The 21,408-nt window shown below is 44.6% G+C and overlaps 1 protein-coding gene across 1 annotated transcript in view; it reads right to left on the bottom strand.

Annotated features, from left to right (window-relative positions):
- ACSF2 (acyl-CoA synthetase family member 2) overlaps nt 1-21,408 on the bottom strand; it is a 117,491-nt gene that overhangs the window by 49,363 nt on the left and 46,720 nt on the right. Inside the window, exons 4-6 of the mRNA XM_082272488.1 lie at nt 20,386-20,439; nt 13,569-13,687; nt 10,273-10,435 (exon numbers count right to left, since the gene is read on the bottom strand). Coding sequence (XP_082128614.1) covers nt 10,273-10,435; nt 13,569-13,687; nt 20,386-20,439 — 336 coding nt within the window. The remainder of the gene's footprint in view (nt 1-10,272; nt 10,436-13,568; nt 13,688-20,385; nt 20,440-21,408) is intronic.

The following is a 21,408-nucleotide window of genomic DNA, read 5'->3' as shown; positions in this document are numbered from 1 at the left end:
GGGGAAAGATTTATGTAATTTTTTTTTTTTTTTACTAGTAATGGCGGCGATCTGCGATTTTTTGCGGGACTGCGACATTGCGGCGGACAGATCGGACCCCTAACTGACATTTTTGAAACTTTTGGGAGGACCAGTGACATTACTACAGTAATCAGTGCTATAAATATGCACTTGGCCTGTAATAATGACACTGGCAGGGAAGGGGTTAACTAAGGGGTGATCAAAGGGTTAAGTGTAAGCCTAGGGGGTATTTTCTAACTGTGGGGGGATGGGCTTATAATATCAACTCAGAGTCCTGTGTTCCTAAATAGCAGGCCTCTGTGTTGATAGCAGAGAGAACAAGGGTCTGCTGCCATTCTCTCTTCACAGGGAGCGATCGCGGGTGCTCGGCGGCAATTGCAGACGCCGGCCCTGCGCCTTAACTGCCCCGCTGTTGAGTGGGTGCAGGCGCGCGCTCCCACAGGAGCACTCCTATGGACCGCCGTACAGGTATGGCGATTCGCAGGAACCTGCAGCCCTGCCGCCGTATAACTGCAGCGGCTGGTCAGCAAGTGGTTATGGGTAAGTTCATACCATAGAAACGCAGTCTGGATGCGTTCCTGATGCTTTTTTGCATGCACGTTTTTGACATTTTTGATGGGTTCCAGTGCATTTTGTCCCCCTCTTTTTTATTAACCTTAAACAAGGACATGTATTCCAGGGCATTTTACTGCGTTCCAGTACAATCCAGCGTGGAAAAAATGCAGCATGCTTTTTTTTTTCTGGAACTGGGATGCACTGGTGTGAACTATGCCATTGAAAACGTATCCATGCGTCTTTGATGCAGAAAAAAAAAACTGCACTGGGCTGCATGTGGTGTGAACTGGCCCTAACACAGTAATGTCATATTTAAAGTAATTTTTTTTTTTTTTTAAATCTGCAGCTTTTAAAAAAAAAAAAATGATGATTATGATCCTGCCATTAGGCACTTATTCAGGCACTTCCTGTCATAGGGTGACAACGCTCCATCTCTTTCTCCTACTTGTGTCCTTTCTTTGTAACCTTGTCATAAGGGCTACTGATGGAGACTACATCATGCTATTGCTACTTTCAATGCACAGAACACAGGCATAGTCCACTCTTGTTATCCTCAAGAACCCCACCCTAATAACTGCCATGCAGCCATTGCTTGAGTGCATGTAGACTAGAGGTGGGTGCAAACAGGCTGGAAGAGATCCGCCACACTGAGATACAACAAGGGATGAAAAAGGTAAAAAGGGCTATTTTATTTTCCAAAAAATGTTTGAGTTGTCACCAAAACAGGATTTTAATGCGCCTGAGGTCCACAGACATAGGCATTGCTTCAAGTCCAGTCAAAATCGCAGAAAAAAAAAAATTGCGCCTTTTAGGTTGCACAAGTGTGAAAGGGGCCTTAACCACTTGCCGTCTGCTCACTAGAGCTCTACTGCGGCAAAGTGGTTCGTTATCGTCTGGCGACGTAGACCTACACCGCCAGACACTTCCCTTTCTCGGCGGCGCGCGCGCGCCGCCGGAGGCTCGCTCCCGCTGTATTCAGTCACAGCGGGAGTCAGGCCAAGGTAGAAGCAGCGGCGATTGCCGTTGCTCTTCCCCGATCGTCGGGGGAATCGAGTGTGTAAACACAAGCGGGCGGATCTCCGAAGTGACAGACAGTGACAGATTGCAGGGTTCAGCATAGCTGAACATGCGATCTGTCCCTGTGTCACTCAGTCACCTCCCCCCACACACGTTAGTAAGCACCAGGCATACATTAACTCCTCCCTCTCCAATAAAGTTAACCCCTTCCCTGCCAGTGTCATTTTTACAGTAACAGTTCATATGTATAGCACTGATTACTGTAGTAATGTCACTGGTACCCCCAAAAGTGTCAAAAATGTCAGTCAAGGGTCCGATCTGTCTGCCACAATGTCGCAGTCCTGCAAAAAAAAAAAAAAAAAATCGCAGATCGCCGCCATTACTCGTTAAAAAAAAAAAAAAACACCAAAAATGACAAAAATCTTTCCCTTAGTTAGTAAACTTTTGCACAAACCAATCAAAATACGCTTATTGTGATTTTTTTTACCAAACATATGTAGCATAAAACAAATTGGCCAAAAATTTAAAAAAATTTAGATTTTTACATTTTTTTTGGGGGGGGGGGGGGGGAATTTCATATAAAAAAAATGTGAAAAATATTGTTATTTTTGCAAAATTGACGCTCTTTTTTTGTTTATAGTGCATGATCAAAAAATCGAACAGGTGATCAAATACCACCAAAGAAAGCTCTGTTTGTGGGAAAAAAAGGACGTCAAATTCGTTTAGGTACATCGTCGCATGACCGCGCAATTGTCCGCTAAATTCACGAAGTGCCAAATCGCAAAAAAGGCCCTGGTCAGGAAGGGGGTAAAATCTTCCAGGGCTTAAGTGGTTAAACGCCCAGATCCCTCCACAAGAGTACCTGTGTATAAAAAAAAAAAAAAATTTAAATGTCCAAAAATAATCGGCAGATATCAGCCAATACCGATATCAGATGACCAAAATATTGGTATCGGCAATAAAAAAAACTATATCGGTCGATCCCTAGTCTCTACTCACTGGCTGACCCAGGTTCCCGACCCGGTCAGCAGGGGGCAGTTGGCGGGAGCTGGGACAGCTCGGTTAGGACTGCCCGGGGGTAGGACATGGAGCCAGCCTCTGCTCAGACACAGTTTACACCATTCATGTTGGGGGGGCGCTCTGTCCTCGTCTTTACTGCTCTTCAACCGGAATCCTTAGGGCATGTCTGTGGCAGAACCAGTGCAGCCTTTTTACGGAGCATCAGAGCGGCCCGGGGGGGGGGGGGCAACTGCCCCCCTGCCCCCTGGCCCAGTCCTCCCCTGTGTGAAATTGCAGCACAGCCATGTTCACTTAATTGGGACACGTTTAGCAGTAGTACCGTGTGCTGTTTAATTTTTGCTGTGGCATGTGTACAGCCCTGAGTGGCTGTGTGCTGTAGTTTAGGTGGGCGGTAAAACCATGGCTCAACTAATTGCTTTTACGGTCCATGTAAACAAGCCTTTTTTTATTTTATTTTTTTTTATATTTTACCCTCATTTATTGATTTGTCATGGGAGTGATACCTATAGTGTTATAATAAGACTTTGCTGTATTTATCCGCATTATTAAAGTTTTCCACTAGATGTCGATGACGCTCATTGTGGAGTCCAGGTGGAAAATTTAGGTCTGCTTGCGAAGCTGCGATTTTCACATTGATGTGTGCAGTTCTATTTATAAAGTGTGTCTGTGTGCCAAAAAATATGCCAGACTGGCGGGGACACAGAACAGTGGAAAAAATGTCAGTGCGGCTTATATGAGGGCCAGTAAAGGAGAGCAACAACAAGCCCGAGGGTGACAAAATTCTACAGGGAACCTACAAAGTATCCGCGCAGAGCACACACTTTTAAAAACAAAATTATAATGGTCCGAGGTCAATTTTTTAACCACTTGACCTCCGGAAGATTTACCCCCCTTCATGACCAGACCGTTTTTTGCGATACGGCGCTGCGTTATTTTAATTGACAATTGAAGTGTGTCAAGTGCGACGCTGTACAAAATAAAATTGATGTCCTTTTTTTCCCCACAAATAGAGCTTTCTTTTGGTGCTATTTGATCGCCTCTGTGGTTTTTATTTTTTGCGCTATAAACAAAAAAAAGGAGCAACAATTCTGAAAAAACAATATTTTTAATTTTCTGCTAGAAAATATTCCAAATAAAAAAAAATTAAATTTTTTCATCAAATAGAGCTTTTATTTGGTGGTATTTGATCACCTCTGCGGTTTTTATTTTTTGTGTGACAATTTAGAAAAAATTAATAAATAAAAAAACAATATTTTTTACTTTCTGCTATAAAAATATCCTATAAAAAAAATTTCTTCATCCAATTTAGGCCAATATGTATTCTGCTAGAATTTTTGGGTAAAAAAAATTCCAATAAGCGTATATTGATTGCTTTGCGCAAAAGTTGTGGCGTCTACAAACTATGGGATATTTTAAATAATTTATTTATTTTTATACTAGGAGTTAGATTGTAACAAAAAAAAATAAAAAAAACACCCTTTTTTTAACCCCCTAGGTGTCGACCACACACAAACATGTGGCCAAGGCCAGACCGATGAGAGTCCTGCATGCTCCCGGCACATTTACCAGCGGCTTACAAAAAGCTCCCGATCGCTTCTTACGATCATGTGACCGCCATGACAGCCAATCACGGCGGTCGCATAGTTGCAAGCCTGCCCCGCCTCCCGGAATGCCAAACCCCTTAAAGGGCCAGCAATAGTCAGCGCAAAGGGGTTAATGTGCAAGAAGGAGGAGGAAGAAGGCAGGAGAGAGGACCTTTAAAGTGTTACTAAAGTGTTTAGTCTATATTTAGAAGATTTTGATGTATTGCATGATTCTATTATTTTATTTATCAAGCATTTCTATTGCTCTGAATATCCAGCACTGATTGTACAGCACCATTTATTATTTTATATTTATAAATTTTTACCAATAGTACTGTATGTCAAACACAGAGCATCATTTAGCACGTTATATAATATCATTCCTAATTGATGGTATGCTAACTAGTAGTAGTGCCTCACTGTTTACTCCTATTTATGAATAAGGCCCCTTTCACACGGCTCCGTTCCGTCGACAGAGCCATTCTGCTCAGCGGGGGATCGATCCGCCGATCCCCCGCTGAGCAGGTGGATGGCAGCTCTGTCTCCGCTCTGTGTGCAGAGACGGAGGTGTCAGATCCCCGCTGTCCTCTATGGGGAGATCAGATGAGAACGGACCACCTGTCCGTTCTCATCCGATCCGATCTGCCAGATGGATGGAAAAAAGGTTTTCCATCCATCCGGATTTGACGGACAGGATCGGATCGGATGTCAGCAGACATGTCTCCACTGACATCTGCTGCCCCATAGAGATGCATGGGGCACCTGTTCAGATCTGCCTGAAAAACTGACAGGCGGATCTGAACGGACCGCATGTGTGAAAGGGGCCTTAAGTTACATTACTTAAATTGAAGGCATCCAACACCAAGAAGGGAGAGGCGTAATATCCTTTATTTTTAATTACTAAAGTGTTATTAAACCCAGCACCCTGCATTCACTATATCTGGTCTCCCCAGGAGCCTGCATTCACTATATCTGGTCTCCCCAGGAGCCTGCATTCACTATATCTGGTCTCCCCAGGAGCCTGCATTCACTATATCTGGTCTCTCCAGGAGCCTGCATTCACTATATCTGGTCTCCCCAGGAGCCTGCATTCACTATATCTGGTCTCCCCAGGAGCCTGCATTCACTAGATCTGGTCTCCCCAGGAGCCTGCATTCACTATATCTGGTCTCCCCAGGAGCCTGCATTCACTATATCTGGTCTCCCCAGGAGCCTGCATTCACTATATCTGGTCTTCCTAGTAGCCTGCATTCACTATATCTGGTCTCCCCAGGAGCCTGCATTCACTTTATCTGGTCTCCCCAGGAGCCTGCAGTCACTATATTTGCTCTCCCCCAGGAGCCTGCAGTCACTATATCTGGTCTCCCCAGGAGCCTGCATTCACTATATCTGGTCTCCCCAGGAGCCTGCATTCACTATATCTGGTCTCCCCAGGAGCCTGCATTCACTATATCTGGTCTCCCCAGGAGCCTGCATTCACTATATCTGGTCTCCCCAGGAGCCTGCATTCACTATATCTGGTCTCCCCAGGAGCCTGCATTCCGTATATCTGGTCTCCCCAGCACCCTGCATTCACTATATCTGGTCTCCCCAGGAGCCTGCATTCACTATATCTGGTCTCCCCAGGACCCTGCATTCACTATATCTGGTCTCCCCAGGAGCCTGCATTCACTATATCTGGTCTCCCCAGGAGCCTGCATTCACTATATCTGCTCTCCCCAGGAGCCTGCATTCACTATATCTGATCTCCCCAGGAGCCTGCATTCACTATATCTGGTCTCCCACAGTACACATAACATGGAAATGCAACTATTTTTGTACTTATAAACTGCTAAATACCTTTTCTTATCAGATGTATATAGCAGTCTTGAGACGTCTATCAGTGTCTGATTAAAGCTTGTAGGAGGAGCCCTCATTCTTTCACTTACTGTCCTATGAGGCTACAGAACCCCTGACCCTCTGTCTGGACAGTGCTGATTGGCCCTGTGCTTATCACATGCACTCTCCCAAGAAAAAAATAGAAAACTCTCTAGCGATACACACCAAAGTGAACATGTGTGGAGTGCCCCCAAGGCTCTGTTCTATCAGCAGATGAATTGGGGACAGTAAAAAAAGGGCAGGATCAGAGAAGACAGGATCAGTCTTTTTACACAATGGAGAGGATTAAACCCTTAGGTTCCACAGTGAGTATAACAAGCATGCTTTACTCCATATTCAGACTGATTTTACTGTTGTGGGTTTAGTAACAATTAACCACTTGATCTGTAGAAGGTTTTACCCCCTTCATGACCAGGGCACGTTTTGCTATTCAGCACGGTGCTATTTTAACTGCCATTTGCTCGGTCATGTAACACAGCGTATGCAAATGAGATTTATATCTTTTTTTTTTTTTCTTACACAAATAGAGCTTTTGCTTGTATATAATCACCACTGGGATTTTTATTTTTGCTATATAAACAAAAAAATACTGAAAATTATGGAAAAAAAAAACCACGTTTGTAAATGGGTAAAAGTTCCACTTTAAGTGCTGGTTCATACATATGCAATGTCAGATATCGCATGTGATTTGCAGCGCACTGCTCTGCAAATCACATGCAATGTCTGTGGGTTATGAATTCAGCCATACAGATTGTATGGTTGAATTTGCATCGCATTCGGACCAAAGTCGCACAGGACCCTTTTTTTGGTCCCCACCAGAATCGGATCACACCTATGCGATCCGATTCCTGTCCGAATTGACAGTTCGCACTGTGATATGCGAACTGATCTGGGGGTGTCGTATTGACACCCCCATCGATTTGCATAGGGCAGTGTGAACTGCCTGCAAATCGAGTGTGATGCGGGAACCCGCAGTGGATTCGCAGGGTTCCCAACAGAGGTGTAACTAGAACCTTCAAGGCCTTGGGGCAAGAAACCAATAAGGACCCCCCCCCCCTGACCCCTGTCCCAGGGCCCTTTCCATCAGTTTTGGAGCACTTTACTCCAAGCCCCGGTCCCCTTACTCCCATTCTGCACAGTACATAGTGACAGGGTGGTCAGTGAGCAGTACCTAGCGACCGGGTGGTAAGTCAGCAGTACGTAGTGACAGGGCAATCAGCGAGCAGTAGGTACTGTAGTGGTAGGGCGGTCAGTGAGTGTTTTGTTTGGGCAGGGCAGTCAGTGAGCAGTATGTCAGGGCAGTCTGTGAGCGGTATGGCAGGACAGTCAGTGAGCAGTATGGCAGGGCAGTCAGTGAGCAGTATGTCAGAATAGTCAGTGAGCGGTATGGCATGACAGGGCAGTCAGTGAGCAGTATGGCAGGACAGTCAGTGAGTAGTATGGCCGGACAGTCAGTGAGTAGTATGGCAGGACAGTCAGTGAGCAGTATGGCAGGACAGTCAGTGAGTAGTATGGCAGGGCAGTCAGTGAGCAGTATGGCAGGGCAGTCAGTGAGCAGTATGGCAGGACAGTCAGTGAGCAGTATGGCAGGACAGTCAGTGAGCAGTATGGCAGGACAGTCAATGAGCAGTATGGCAGGACAGTCAGTGAGTAGTATGGCAGGGCAGTCAGTGAGCAGTATGGCAGGACAGTCAGTGAGTAGTATGGCAGGGCAGTCAGTGAGCAGTATGGCAGGACAGTCAGTGAGTAGTATGGCAGGACAGTCAGTGAGCAGTATGGAAGGGCAGTCAGTGAGCAGTATGGCAGGACAGTCAGTGAGTAGTATGGCAGGACAGTCAGTGAGCAGTATGGCAGGACAGTCAGTGAGTAGTATGGCAGGACAGTCAGTGAGTAGTATGGCAGGACAGTCAGTGAGCAGTATGGCAGGACAGTCAGTGAGCAGTATGGCAGGACAGTCAGTGAGTAGTATGGCAGGGCAGTCAGTGAGTAGTATGGCAGGGCAGTCAGTGAGTAGTATGGCAGGGCAGTCAGTGAGTAGTATGGCAGGACAGTCAGTGAGTAGTATGGCAGGACAGTCAGTGAGTAGTATGGCAGGACAGTCAGTGAGTAGTATGGCAGGGCAGTCAGTGGGCAGTATGGCAGGACAGTCAGTGAGCAGGGTGAGCCATCAGTCACTAGCTACAATGCTGCAGACAGTAGATTTCCCAGGCTGCTATGTGACTGAATAGAGGGGGAATTACCAGTTCCAGTGTGCACCAACAGCTGGGGATCTACCAAACTCAGCATGCACTGTCAGCTGTGAAACTATCAGTTCCAGTGTGCCCTAACAGGTGGGGTTCAGGGAGCCACCAGTCCCAGTAAGCCCTGACAGGGAGGAGGATCTACCAGTACCAGTGTGCTCCAAAAACAGGGACCTACCATTTCCAATGTGCTGTTGGCTAAGGAACCAGTAGCCCCAGTGTGTGCTGACTATCAGAGGCTGTTCCCTCAGATCTTGAGACTTGTAGTTTCTTGGCAGGGAATGCTAGAATAAGTCCTCTAAACATCTACAAGCCCCAGCATGGCCTGATAGAGAACTATAAGTCCCAGCATGGCCTGATAGAGAACTATAAGTCCCAGCATGACCTGATAGGAAACTACAAGCCCCAGCATGACCTGATAGAAAACTACAAGTACCAGTATACCTTAATAAAGAACTACAAGTGGCATCATGCCCTGATAAAGAATAACTTGTAGTTCTTTATTAAGGTATACTGGCACTTGTAGTTTTCTATCAAGCCATGCTGTGGCTTGTAGTTCTCCACCAGGCCATGCTAGGTCCTGTGGTGCTTGTTTGGACTATGCTCATATGTGAGACCCCCCCCCTCCCCCCCCGCTTCCACCAGCAGGGTGCACTCACCTCCTATGGTTATATTGATGAGGGAGGCATGTCCCAGGCAGTCCACCAGGGTGAACTGTAGACAGCATAATTTGGTGTCTCAGGTTTTGGGAGGTGGGCGTGGTGACGGAGAAGAAGCCCAGGTCCAGGGTGATGGCCCTCTCTTGGCTCTGGTGGTTCTTGTTGAAGGCAGCAGTGGAGGAGGTGGTGCCCGAACATTTGGGTTCAGAGTCTCCCCCTCTGCAGAAGCAATGCGTTCCACCATGGTAATTGAAAACCTCCTGGTTGTGCATGTCTTCTCCTTCCTTCCCAGAAACAAATGGTGGTGTAGTAGTGTGCAGGAGAAAATAATTTCATACAAAGAGTTCAACACAGGCTCCATCTTGGGGATGTTCTTAGCAAGAGTGACCAAGTCCCAGAGGGAGCCTAATCTGCTTCTGGGGAGGAGGTAGGAGTCTCTGTTCCGCCATGTGTACAGTGCCCCGATGTGAAACTTCACACTGGTACCTGCGGCAGTGTCGCTGTCCCGATAATGGGCATGACAACTATGTTCCTGCCGTCTTGGGACCCCCCCATGGTGGCGAAAAACCAGGGCCCAGTCACAAGTGCGACTGCTGTGACCCTTGAAGTTCTGCCACTGGTTGCCGATGATGCGATCACTATATCCACTATAATCACATGCAAGCTGGAGGCTTCACTGACAAAATAAGCCTTTAGGGTCCTTTAACATGGGCTTTCCGCTTACTTTGCAGAGACGGAGCTGTCAGATCCCCGCTCTCCTCTATGGGAGATCGGATGAAAACGGACCGCATGTCCATTCTCATCAGATCCTATCCGATCCTCCAGACGGATGGAAAATAGGGTTTCCATCGGATAGAAGTGGGTGTCAGCAGACAGAGGATGGAGCATCCGACATATACAAACTGTTGTAATTCCTACACCGTTCACCTGATTTGGATGTAAATACCCTCAAATTAAAGCTGAAAGTCTGCAGTTAAAGCACATATTGTTTGTTTCATTTCAAATCCATTGTGGTGGTGTATAGAGCCAAAAAGATTAGAATTGTCTTGATGTCCCAATATTTATGGACCTGACTGTATATATATATATATATATACCACTAGAATGAGCGTCCAAAATAAATCTACTGCATTTTTTGGTGCATTTATGGTGGGTTTTTGGCAGGGTTTTGTGCTTAACAACTTTATCCCACAATCCCACAAAAAAAAATGCATTATGCATGAAAAATGCGCTACAAAAACGCATAGATACACAGCAGCATTACTGTGAACCCAGGCCACAGGTCGTATGAGAACTCACAGAGGTGAACTGGATATTGATGGGGTCTTCACACGACACGGTCTTCTGTATATCATGCAGCTGCTTTATATGTTGGGTGGTGCCGGCATTCATCACTTCCTCAAAGTGGAAAGCACCCGGGTGTTTCTTGTCCAAGACGATCGCAATGCGAAAATCTGGAAGTCTGCCAAACAAAAAAAAAACAAAAAAAACACAATTAAAAGATAACCGCAGGTGTCTAATTTCCCAAAGCCTGAAGTATGACAACCAATAACCTCCTTTATAAAACTGTCCACACCAGAAACTGAGTGGTTTGAAAACAGCATCTAGATTAAAAGTAGAACTAAAGGTAAAATCAAAAATCACATATACAGGTGCATCTCAAAAAATCTGAATATCATCAAAACGTGAATTTATTTCAGTAATTCAATTCAAAAAGTGAAACTCATATATTTGATATAGATGCGTTACACACAGAGTGATATATTTCAAGCTTTTTTTTCTTTTAGTTTTGATGATTATTGCTTACAGCTAGTGAAAACCTAAAATTCTGTATCTCAGACAATTAGAATATTACATAAGACCAATAAAAAAACAAAAAAAACAAAAGGATTTTTAATACAGAAATGTTGGTTTACTGAAAAGCATGTCCATGCACAGTATAGTATGCACTCAATACTTGGTCAGGGCTCCTTTTGCATGAATTGCTGCATCAATGCGGCGTGGCATGGAGGCGATCAGCCTGTGGCACTGCTGAGGTGTTATGGAAACCCAGATTTCTTTGATAGCGGCCTTCAGCTTATCTGCATTGTTGGGTCTGGTGTCTCTCATCTTCCTCTTGACAATACTCCACAGATTCTCTCAAGGCCCGTACACACGTACCGATCGTCGGCATACAAACGTCGGTGGACGAAGGATCTGCCGATTGTACGCGTGTTAGTATGGTGCCTCCGACAGATGTCTGCACACAATCCGCGGACAAAAGTCTTTCTTGCAAACATGAAAATTTTTGTATGCCGACACCAGAACGGACGATTGTTCGCCTGTCAGTACACAATTCGGCCGACAGACCGCAGATTTGCAAGACTGGGCATGCTCAGAAAATAGAAAACACAGGGAAAGTTAACCATTACATGACATCACTTCTGCAGTCGGCGGACAAAATTCTTGTGCTGTCCTTGTGCTGTCTTTGCACTTTTCAGCAGACACCGACATCCCGGGGAGAAAAGAGGAACATTTGTAAGCCGACCATCGGTACGTGTGTACGGGGCTTTAGGCAAGTTTGCTGGTCAATCAAGCACAGCGATACCATGATCAGGTATTGGTACTGTTGGCAGTGTGGGCGGTGCCAAGTCCTTCTGGAAAATGAAGTCAGCATCTCCATAAAGCTGGTCAGCAGAGGGAAGCATGAAGTGCTCTAGAATTTCCTGGTAGAGGGCTGGGCTGACTTTGGACTTGATAAAACACAGTGGACCAACACCAGCAGATGACACGGCTCCCCAAATCATCACTGACTGTGGAAACTTCACACTGGACCTCATGCAACTTGGATTCTGTGCCTCTCCATCCTTCCTCCAGACTCTGGGACCTTGATTTCCAAATTAAATGCAAAATCTTCCTTTCATCCGAAAAGAGGACTTTGGACCACTGAGAAAAATTACGGCGGCTGGTCGGCAAGCGGTTAAAGGCTCAGGAAACCCTTACAGGTGTTTTGAGTTAATTAGCTGATCAGAGTGTGACACTGTGGGGTTGGCTTATGCCCCATACACACGTGCAGATTATCTGAAGACTTTTGTCTGCAGACTTACCAAAACCATATAATATGAGGTCAAACCTAAACACTTTCAATTTGTATGCAATCTGGCAGGCCCTTGCACTACATAGAAAAGGTAAATCTGAAGACAAAAGTCTTCAGATAATCTGCATGTGTGTATGGGGCATTACTAAAGGCAAATAGACTGTGCACTTTACAAAGTGCAGTTGCCTTTTGCAAGTGCAGTTGCTCCAGAGCTTAGTAAATAGGGTAAGGCTTCACTCTGCAAAGAATACCCAATCATGTACAAGGAAAATTAAAAAAAAACAGCATTTTTGCTTGCACGTGATTGGATGATGGAAGTCAGCAGAGCTTCTACTCGTTTACTAAGCTCTGGAGCAACTGCACTTTGCAAAGTGCACAGTCTTTTTTCCCTTTAGTAAATCAACCCCTAAGAGACTACAATATTGAACTTTTTCACAATATTCTAATTTTTTAAGATACTGAATTTTGGGTTGTCACTAGCTGTAAGCCATAACCCTCAAAATTAAAAGAAAGAAATTCTTAAAATATATCACTCTGTGTGTAATGAAACAATATAATATACAATTTAACTTGAATTACTAAAATAAATTAACTTTTTGATGATATTCCAATTTTTTGAGATGCTCCTGTATGCTACAGTCTGTCACTAACATTTAAGGTTCAGCACACACTGCTGAGACCCCAAAGTCGTGCAATTTCCAGCGTGATTCAGCACTGCGACTTCAATGCGACTTTCAGGTTGTGCAACTTTGCAAATCTTAACAATACAGAATGTGACACATATTATTGAACTTACAAAAGCCCTCTGAAGTCGCAGCCAAAGTAGCAAACATAAGACAAAGAGACTTCATTGTGACTTTTGTGATTTCAACATTGCAGTCTATGGCACTCATGTAACCCACGAAGACGCAAAAAAAGTAGTGCAGAAATTTTTTTTTTGTTGTTGTTGCTGCGACTTGAATTACAATAATTAAGACCGGTCGCAGCCACTGAAATTAATGCGTTTTGATTGGTCATGCCTTACAAAGGGGCCCTGCGTTACTCCAAAAGGTTGCACTGTTTCTGATGTGATCTTCTCTGCAATAAAAAGCTTTTGGACCGCTTTTGCAAGATCCATGGTGTGCTGGCGAATATGTAGGTACCTTAATTTGTGTTACACGCCGCAGAAAGTCCCCATGAGAAGTCGCAGCAGTGTGAACCAGGGCTAAAGGCTAAGTTCACATTTGGAACAGGTTACAGGTTACACAAGTATTTGGGGTGTAACAAGCTCCAGCACACCCCCCTCCCCTGCCCCATCCATGGATTGCAGGTGTAATATTTTTCAGGTTCCTGGTGGAAAAAAAATAATAAATGCAGATTTCCCCTATAGTTGAACGTATCCGTTATCCTAATTATGTGGGCACAGCTACCCACTGCTCGAATTTTGGCCAGTTCATCAGAAACGGGACGGAATTTGATGTATAATCGGCATGGTCACGGCAAGCAGCAGGAGGAAACCCAGCTAGCTGAGCACACTTACGCCTTGCTCTTGATGCCCCCTGCTGGTGAAGTTTCAATCTCCGGACAAATACTCCTCAAAAGTTCATAATATCTTTGTGTTTTAAACTGTTCAGGGAATATCAGGGCAGAGCAACCAACCTGTGAAGAAAAAAAACAAAAGCAGAAATATGGTTGGAAAAATAAAGAAATATTTACATGACGATGTACACATAACCATACCATTATGTAGTAAAGGCTTAAAAAAAAAAAAAAAAAAAAAAAAACAATATACAATTGCTACACAAGTCATATTGTAAATTAATGTTACTAACCTCTGGCTGACCCCCCACGATAGCATTTCTGCAGCAGGGCGGCTCGGCTGCGCAAAATCACGTAGTACTACATGATCTTGTGCACGAGGTCTCGGGCAGCGCTCGAGCGTTTAGACACCAGCGGGAGGCGGGCCACGGGAGAAGCGGCAGCGATTGCCGCCGGCCTCCTGCGATCGTCAGATAAAATGACAGAAGACCCGCCTGCTTATGTAAACAAAGCAGGCGGCTCTTCTGTCAGACAGGCAGGGAGAGATCAGCAGTTTAACCACTTGCCAACCGCCGCAAGTAAATTTACTGTGGTGGTCAGCCCCGTACAGGCAAAGTGACGTAATACTAAGTCGCTAGCCTGAGAGCCTCTAGGGGGCGAGCGCGCGCCGCCGGAGGCGCACTCCCGCCTCCGCTCGTTCCCTAACATGTCCGATGTCCGCCGGCCACTCGCAATCTCCCGGTGGAGAAGGAGAAAGGCAGGCGGCTGATGTAAACGAAGCCGCCTGTCATTCTCCCTGATGTAACAGCAGAGACTATACGATCCTGCTATGTAGGATCGTATGTCTCTGTGGTTATATCACTAGCCACACCCTTTTACAGTTAGAAGCACGCCCCTAGGGACACACTTAACCCCTGCATCTCTAATAAAGTTAACCCCTTCCCTGCCAGTGTCATTTTTACAGTAACAGTGCATATGTATAGCACTGATTACTGTAGTAATGTCACTGGTACCCCCAAAAGTATCAAAAATGTCAGTCAAGGGTCCAATCTGTCCGCCGCAATGTCGTAGTCCCGCAAAAAATAAAAAAAATCGCAGATCGCCGCCATTACTCGTTAGAAAAAAAAAAAACAATAAAAATGACAAAAATCTTTCCATTAGTTAGTAAATGCAAAAACTTTTGCGCAAACCAATCAAAATACGCTTATTGCGATTTTTTTACCAAAAATATGTAGCAGAAAACAAATTGGCCTAAAATGTAAAAAAATTTAGATTTTTACTTTTTTGGGGGGAAATTTCATATAAAAAAAAATGTGAAAAATATTGTTAATTTTTTCAAAATTGTTGCTCTTTTTTTGTTTATAGCGCAAAAAGTAAAAATCGCACTGGTGATCAAATACCACCAAAAGAAAGCTATGTTTGTGGGGAAAAAAGAACATCAATTTTATTTGGGTACAGTGTTGCACGACCGCGCAATTGTCCGTTAAAGTCATGCAGTGCCAAATCGCAAAATAGGGCCTGGTCAGGAAGGGGGTAAAATCTTCCGGGGCTTAAGTGGTTAAGCTATGCTGAAACTTTGATCTCTCTGTGCCTGTCACAGAACCCTTCTCCTCCACACAGTCAGTAAGCATATTTAGGTACACATTAACACATTAGGCTGTACGGGGCCCTGTGATTTCTAATAGCAGCCCTGGGAACAGGACAAAATGTTGGGAAACATTTTCAAGGGGTATGAATACTTTTTCAAGGCACTGTATGCGATACATACTAGCACATTATGCCTTTACCTTGCAGGGTTTGTTTTTTGTGTTTTTTTTGTAACTTTTAGTACTACTTTTACTTTGACTTTAATTACCGTTCCTTTTCAATCTGCAGCACTGTACTCTCTGTAAAATGCAGAAATGTAATTTCCTGCTTGTATGATTGTATGACTGGGGGGGGGGGGGGGGTAAAGAAATATTTAGGGCATTTTTTAGTGAATTTTTTCATAATTGACTTTGAAGTTACTTACCCGTCCGTAGTCTTCAAACTCTTTCAGAATTTATGGGAGAGATACATGTGGAGTGGAAACATAAAAGGAGGTCATCGGCATAAAGGGATAACGTGTACTGTTAAGAGTCCACTTCAATGCCCGTGACCGTAGCGTTATTTCAAAAAGATCTATGGCAAGGTGTTCCATAGTTAGGGCATATAAAAAGGGGCACAGGGGGCATCCTTGGCGAGTCCCATTACAGATCTCGATGGGATCCGAGAGCAGGGCATTAGAGCGGATTCTTGCTGGGGGGTTGGTATATAAGACCGAGATTTTGTGTAACACAGGGGAGGACTGGGCCAGAGGGCAGGGGGGCAATTTTTCCCCCCCGGGCTGCTCTGATGCCCTTTAAAAAGGCTGCACCGCTTCTGTCATAGACATGCCTAAAGGATTCCTGGTCAAGAAAAATAAAAAGTCCCCACTGCTGACCTACTGAGTGCGGGATGAAGACAAGGACATGGTGCAGGCCTCTCCCCCAGCATGGATGGTATGAACTGTGTCTGAGCAGAAGCCGGTTCCATGCCCCACTCGAGACTCTCCTCCCCCAGGCAGCCTCGAGCGAGCTGTCCCAGCTCCCCCCAACTGCCCCCTGCTGACCAGGTCGGGAACCCTGATTCGGCCGGTGAGTAGAGAGTACCTGGAGGCAAGCATCAACCTGGAATGGGGGTCAGGAGGAGGCCGGGAAGAGGGAAAGTGGGAGGAGGGCTGAGTCACTGCACCATGGGCCTCTGGTTTGTACTTGCCCCCTGGGCCGAAAGTTGCCAGTCAATCCTAATGTAACATATTAAATCCTAGTCTTACTTGATGGAGGGAAGCCCAGAGAAAGTCCCAATGGCCATGGTCAAATGACTTTTCAACATCGATCCAAAGAAGGCAGGCTGGGGTGGCATTTTTTTTGGGCATGTTCATTTAGGGAGATAGTCTTAAGGGTGTTGTCATGAGCTTCCCTTCCCTGCGTAAACCCTACCTGATCCAGATGTATCAGATGCAGAAGAAGGGGTGTAAGATAGTTAGCAATTATTTTTGAGTAAAGACATATGACAATGTTAGTAAGAGAGATGGGGCAGTAGCTACCACACAATGAGGCATCCTTGCCAAGTTTAGGCAAAACCTTAATGGAGTGCCTTCAGGGCCCTGGCCGTAAAACCTGTATGTAGAAAAAGCATTATAAGTTTTGAGAAGAAAAGGAGAGGACCTTGGAAACATTTATAAAATCTGGCCATAAAGCTACCGGGGCCTGGGCTCTTATTGGGTTTAAGTGCCGAAATGGCACTAAGTAGTTCCTCCTCAGAGAGGGCCCTCTTTAAATATTTTAATAGAGTAATTGCAACTACCATACAGATTTTCTACCAGGGGTCTCCAAACTATGGCCCTCCAGTTGTTCAGGAACTACAACTCCCATCATTCCTAGTTATGTCTGTGAATGTCAAAGTTTTACAATGCCTCATGGGATGTGTACTTCAGCAACAGCTGGAGGGCTGTAGTTTGAGAATCTCTGTTCTATACTAATACACTGATGTGAACAAATAGAAGCTGCTGGGCTTACATGAAATGGGTCTGTTTTAAGATTTGAAAGTACAATTGAACTTTCAGTTTAAAAAAACTACTATAAATAAATTTCAGGTGCATCAAAACCAATCAAAACCAAAAGGTTTTCAAAGTCTTACAGTTCATTTTTTTTTTCAGAAAGCAGACACAATCTGAGTAGAAAAGCCTGTCCCTTGTCAGTAAGCTGCAGGGGAGGAACCTTGCTCCTGCATGGAAGCAGTGGTCTCTCTGCAGAGGTCAGACATGCCCTCTTGCTAAATCAAAGCTAAAACACTCCAGCCAGCAGGGGGCATGTGATTTTTATTTATTTTTTTATAAACACCCTGACAATTCTACCCAATTCTATCCAAATTTAGACTTACATTTTAACAACCTTGCTGAGATAAATAATACATGGTAGGGAGTGGGACCCATTCACACTTTTGTGCATTGTGTTAAGATGGATTGGGCTGCAATTGAAAATGAATGGCACAGTAACACGCTAATGCATGTAATGTGTGTGACTATAATGTACATTGCGGTAGCGTACATACAGTATATGAGTGTTTTTTTTTTTTTTATCCAAGCAACAGTATTGAGATGGCTATCAAGCTGAATGCAAGTACATATAAAACACCAGGTTAAATAGCAACGCGTTTCTTAAAAAGATTAAAAAATCATGTCTTTCTCATCCAGAGAGACACATTCATATACTGTTGGGTATACTACCACCTACAGAAGGATTTAACACTGGCAAGCAAAATATCTGTTATCCAGCCAAGGATAGCCTATCCTCTTACCCAGAATATTTTCTTTGATTTTATTTTTAGATTTTTTTTTCGATTGACTCTAATCAATATTCCTCACTACATCACTGCTTTTGCTGGTCACTACATGGCAGCCATCTGAATTGGCCTTTCCTCAACCTGACTTTGGAGAGCCGTACTTGGACCCACTGGACTGGAAGTGCAAGACTAGCCTGGAAGTGACCTTCGGGCACTGGGATCCCCCCGTGGCACCTTCTAGACACCACGTACTGGCAAAAGTTGGCTGTGGAGTTCTTTTCAAGGTCCAATTCCATTGGATGTCTTCCTCAGACCTTTCCCTGTCTCTGGGACCAGGAGCTACCTCATTATTTCCACCGCTGGCTACCTTTTATATTTCCCACTACTGCCGGATTTACTATGGAAAGGGTTAACACTGAAGACTGAACGCTGATGGGTAGGTCATGCATTTTGTTTCTCGCCATTGAGTGTAGAGGAAGCATCGTCCCACAGCTGATTCTGCTTTGCAAATTTTCCTTTTCTACTTCCCATCTGCATAGACTTTGGTCACCTCCAGCTGTCCATCAGGACCCAGGAGTGAACCTGCAACCTCTGTGGTGTCTGGTGATGTCTCTTCTTGCTGAGACACCGGAGATGCTGGACAGCACCCTGTCTGATCCATAGGATAATCCTGCCTTGTGCCTTGTTTATGCTGAACCTTGAACTCCTTGCTCCTCCTATGAACTTCTTATTAAAGCCATGCCTTTGCACTTCCCTTTTGCCAGGTTTTTGTGCTCTCTTCAGCATTTATCTCACTCTTGTCGCTCCTGCTACTGTCTGTATCTCTGCTACCACTCATTACCTAATTTTGGCTCGTTTCTTGACTACTCTTCTGCTTGATCCCAACCTGCGAACACTTGTTACCAACCTTTTGCCTGTTTACTGACAACGCTTCAGCTTGATCCCAACCTGCGATATCTGATACTGGACCCTGGTTTGCTCGCCTCCTGTTGGGGCGATCCTGACGACCACAACCTGGTAAAAACACCCAGCAAAACCCATCTCTACAATCAAGAGCTCTGGTGAATGCCAGTAAGTGCTTAGACTCTGAACCTTGGGTGAGCCCATGGCATCTGCGAGATTGACCTGCTGTTGCATTTATGCAGCTGGTTGGTGGGAGCCTCTCTACTGCTATAGCTACTGGTCTCTAAGCCTGACCCCTGTCTGTGACACTTTCTGACCCTAATCAGCCACCAGCAGACTGGATTTGGGAGTACATGATGTTTGGCCTTGTACCTTGAGCCTAGTTGCATCGCTGCCTTGTAGTCACAACAGATCTATACCTAGACACAGAGGGGACAGTGACCCCAACCCTCCTAACAGTTTTGGGGATGTTTAGTCTGTACCCACTGAGGGCATGGACTTCTACAATCCGAAATCCAATGACCTTATGTTTATAGGTTCTACCTCACTGGACTCCCCCTTATGCCCAGTACACACGATCTGAAAATCGGACGACGCTCCGTCCATTTTTGTTTGGTTGATAGGAACTCTCAATTATATTCGCAAATGGGAGAGGTTACTTACGATAAGAATTTTCTCGGACGATGATTCAAAAGCTTTCGGTATGCGTAACCATGCCGTAGCGTGTGAGGGGAAATTATGTCTACTGCTCATGCGCTGTCTACTGCTCACCATTTTTTTCGGATGAACAACATACTGATAATACGATTATCGTACGATGTGTTATAATACGATCAACATTTTTATGCTTGCATGACCGAATAATATCGGGCGAACTGTCGTGATCGCCTCTCGTAAGCTGTGTACTAACGATCCGATTATCGTCCGAACTTTTCACAAGCGTTATTTTTCGTCCGATTTTCGGATCGTGTGTACGGGCCTTTAGACACGTCTACTGCCTATTGTCATCGGAGTCTACTGCAGTCAAACAATTATCCCAATTCCTTCACAGATATTGACTGTAGACACTCTAAGCGTGCTTCCATGCCTTTGCCTGCAGAGTAAATCTCTGATCTTCCCATTGCCTTAGAAAAAGACAGGCCCACAGAATCCAGTGACCATCCCTGACTCAGAGTCCCCACAGTCTATCTCTGATGAGACTGTTCTTGGGGCATCATAGTCCCCTATCATTACCTTAAACTTGAAAGAGACAGTTGCCCTGTCTCTTATTGATGCAGTGCATACTGCTCTGCATCTGGAGGATCAGCCTGCGGTCTCCAGCACTAGGTCTCTCAGAACTCCAAAGTATTTCTCTATGTAGCACCCTGAAGAGTCCTGGGTCCCACCTAAATGTTTGTTAGAACTGCTCCCTTTTGATAAGTATTTTGTGATGTTTGTGGTCTTTTTGACGTGTGTAGAGGGTCCATGGAAAATAATGGGTGCACATAGAAGGTGTTATAATGCACCTTGACTTATGACCATGAGTAATCAAACAAACCCATAGATATAATAGGGTCCTTAATCTATCGTACCTTCTTAAGGACATACTCCAGTTCCTTAGCTTGATATGCTGGATTCACAGACACCTGCAGAAAACAGATTTGTGTTAGAGGTAAATGGTGAGTGCCATTAGATTGTAAGCTCTTCTGAGCAGGGCCCTCTAAATTCTCTTGTATTTTATTGTATATGTACTATCTCCCTCTAATATTGTAAAGCACTATAGAAATCCATAATAATAATAATAAATGGAAAAAGTACATTAAACAATTTCATTTGGGTTACAAGTCAAAAAGTGTATCCAAACCTAAAATTTGAAAATGTAATAGAACGACCAAAGGTGTCTTATTCTTTATATATTCTTTTATTTTGGTCATTGCTACCGATCATGCCCGGCTTTACTGCACCCACTGTGAACGAGATCATATTAAATCCTTTCCTCCTGAATGGAAGGAAATCTGGTGAGTGATGTTCGAAAGTTCCCGAAATACACAAGTGCTGGAGAACTCCTATAAAGTGCTTCACAGCAGAATAGCTAAATGTATCCCAAACAATATAGCATCTTGCTTTACGGGTGTTGGGAAGAACAGACCCAAAGGAGGCCCTTCTCCACAAACCAATAAACTATATTCCATGAAGAGGCCGTATTCTTATCACATGTTTTTATAGCCACAAAATAAACTATTGCTCATGCATGGAAGACTCCATCCCTCAGCTGTGAAGGGGTAATTCTAAGATTTAAGGCACATTAATCAATGAAAATTGATCGCGATCTTGAAGGATACTCATGGAAAATCTCCCTCGGTATGGCAGCCTTGGCTTGACTACACCCCTCCCGCTCATCACACCTCACATTTACTGCTGCTTTGAACGTCTGAGGAGGCTTCTTTCTTCTTCTTCACTACCTCCCAGGACACTTTAAGGTGGCCTCTGTTGAGTCCCCTTATATTTCCACTCTTGATCTTTTCCCTTTCCCCTTTTTGCTAATCTCTACGGAAGAGCCCTGGAGCCATCCTATAAATTATTGAACAAATTCTAAGTTTCAAAATCAGAATTCT

This window comes from Pelophylax lessonae (genome assembly GCF_965119305.1).
Source record: "Pelophylax lessonae genome assembly, chromosome: 11".
Classification (NCBI taxonomy): domain Eukaryota; kingdom Metazoa; phylum Chordata; class Amphibia; order Anura; family Ranidae; genus Pelophylax; species Pelophylax lessonae.
Note: the sequence above shows the minus strand (reverse complement) of the source record. Positions and strands in the feature narration are given on the sequence as shown.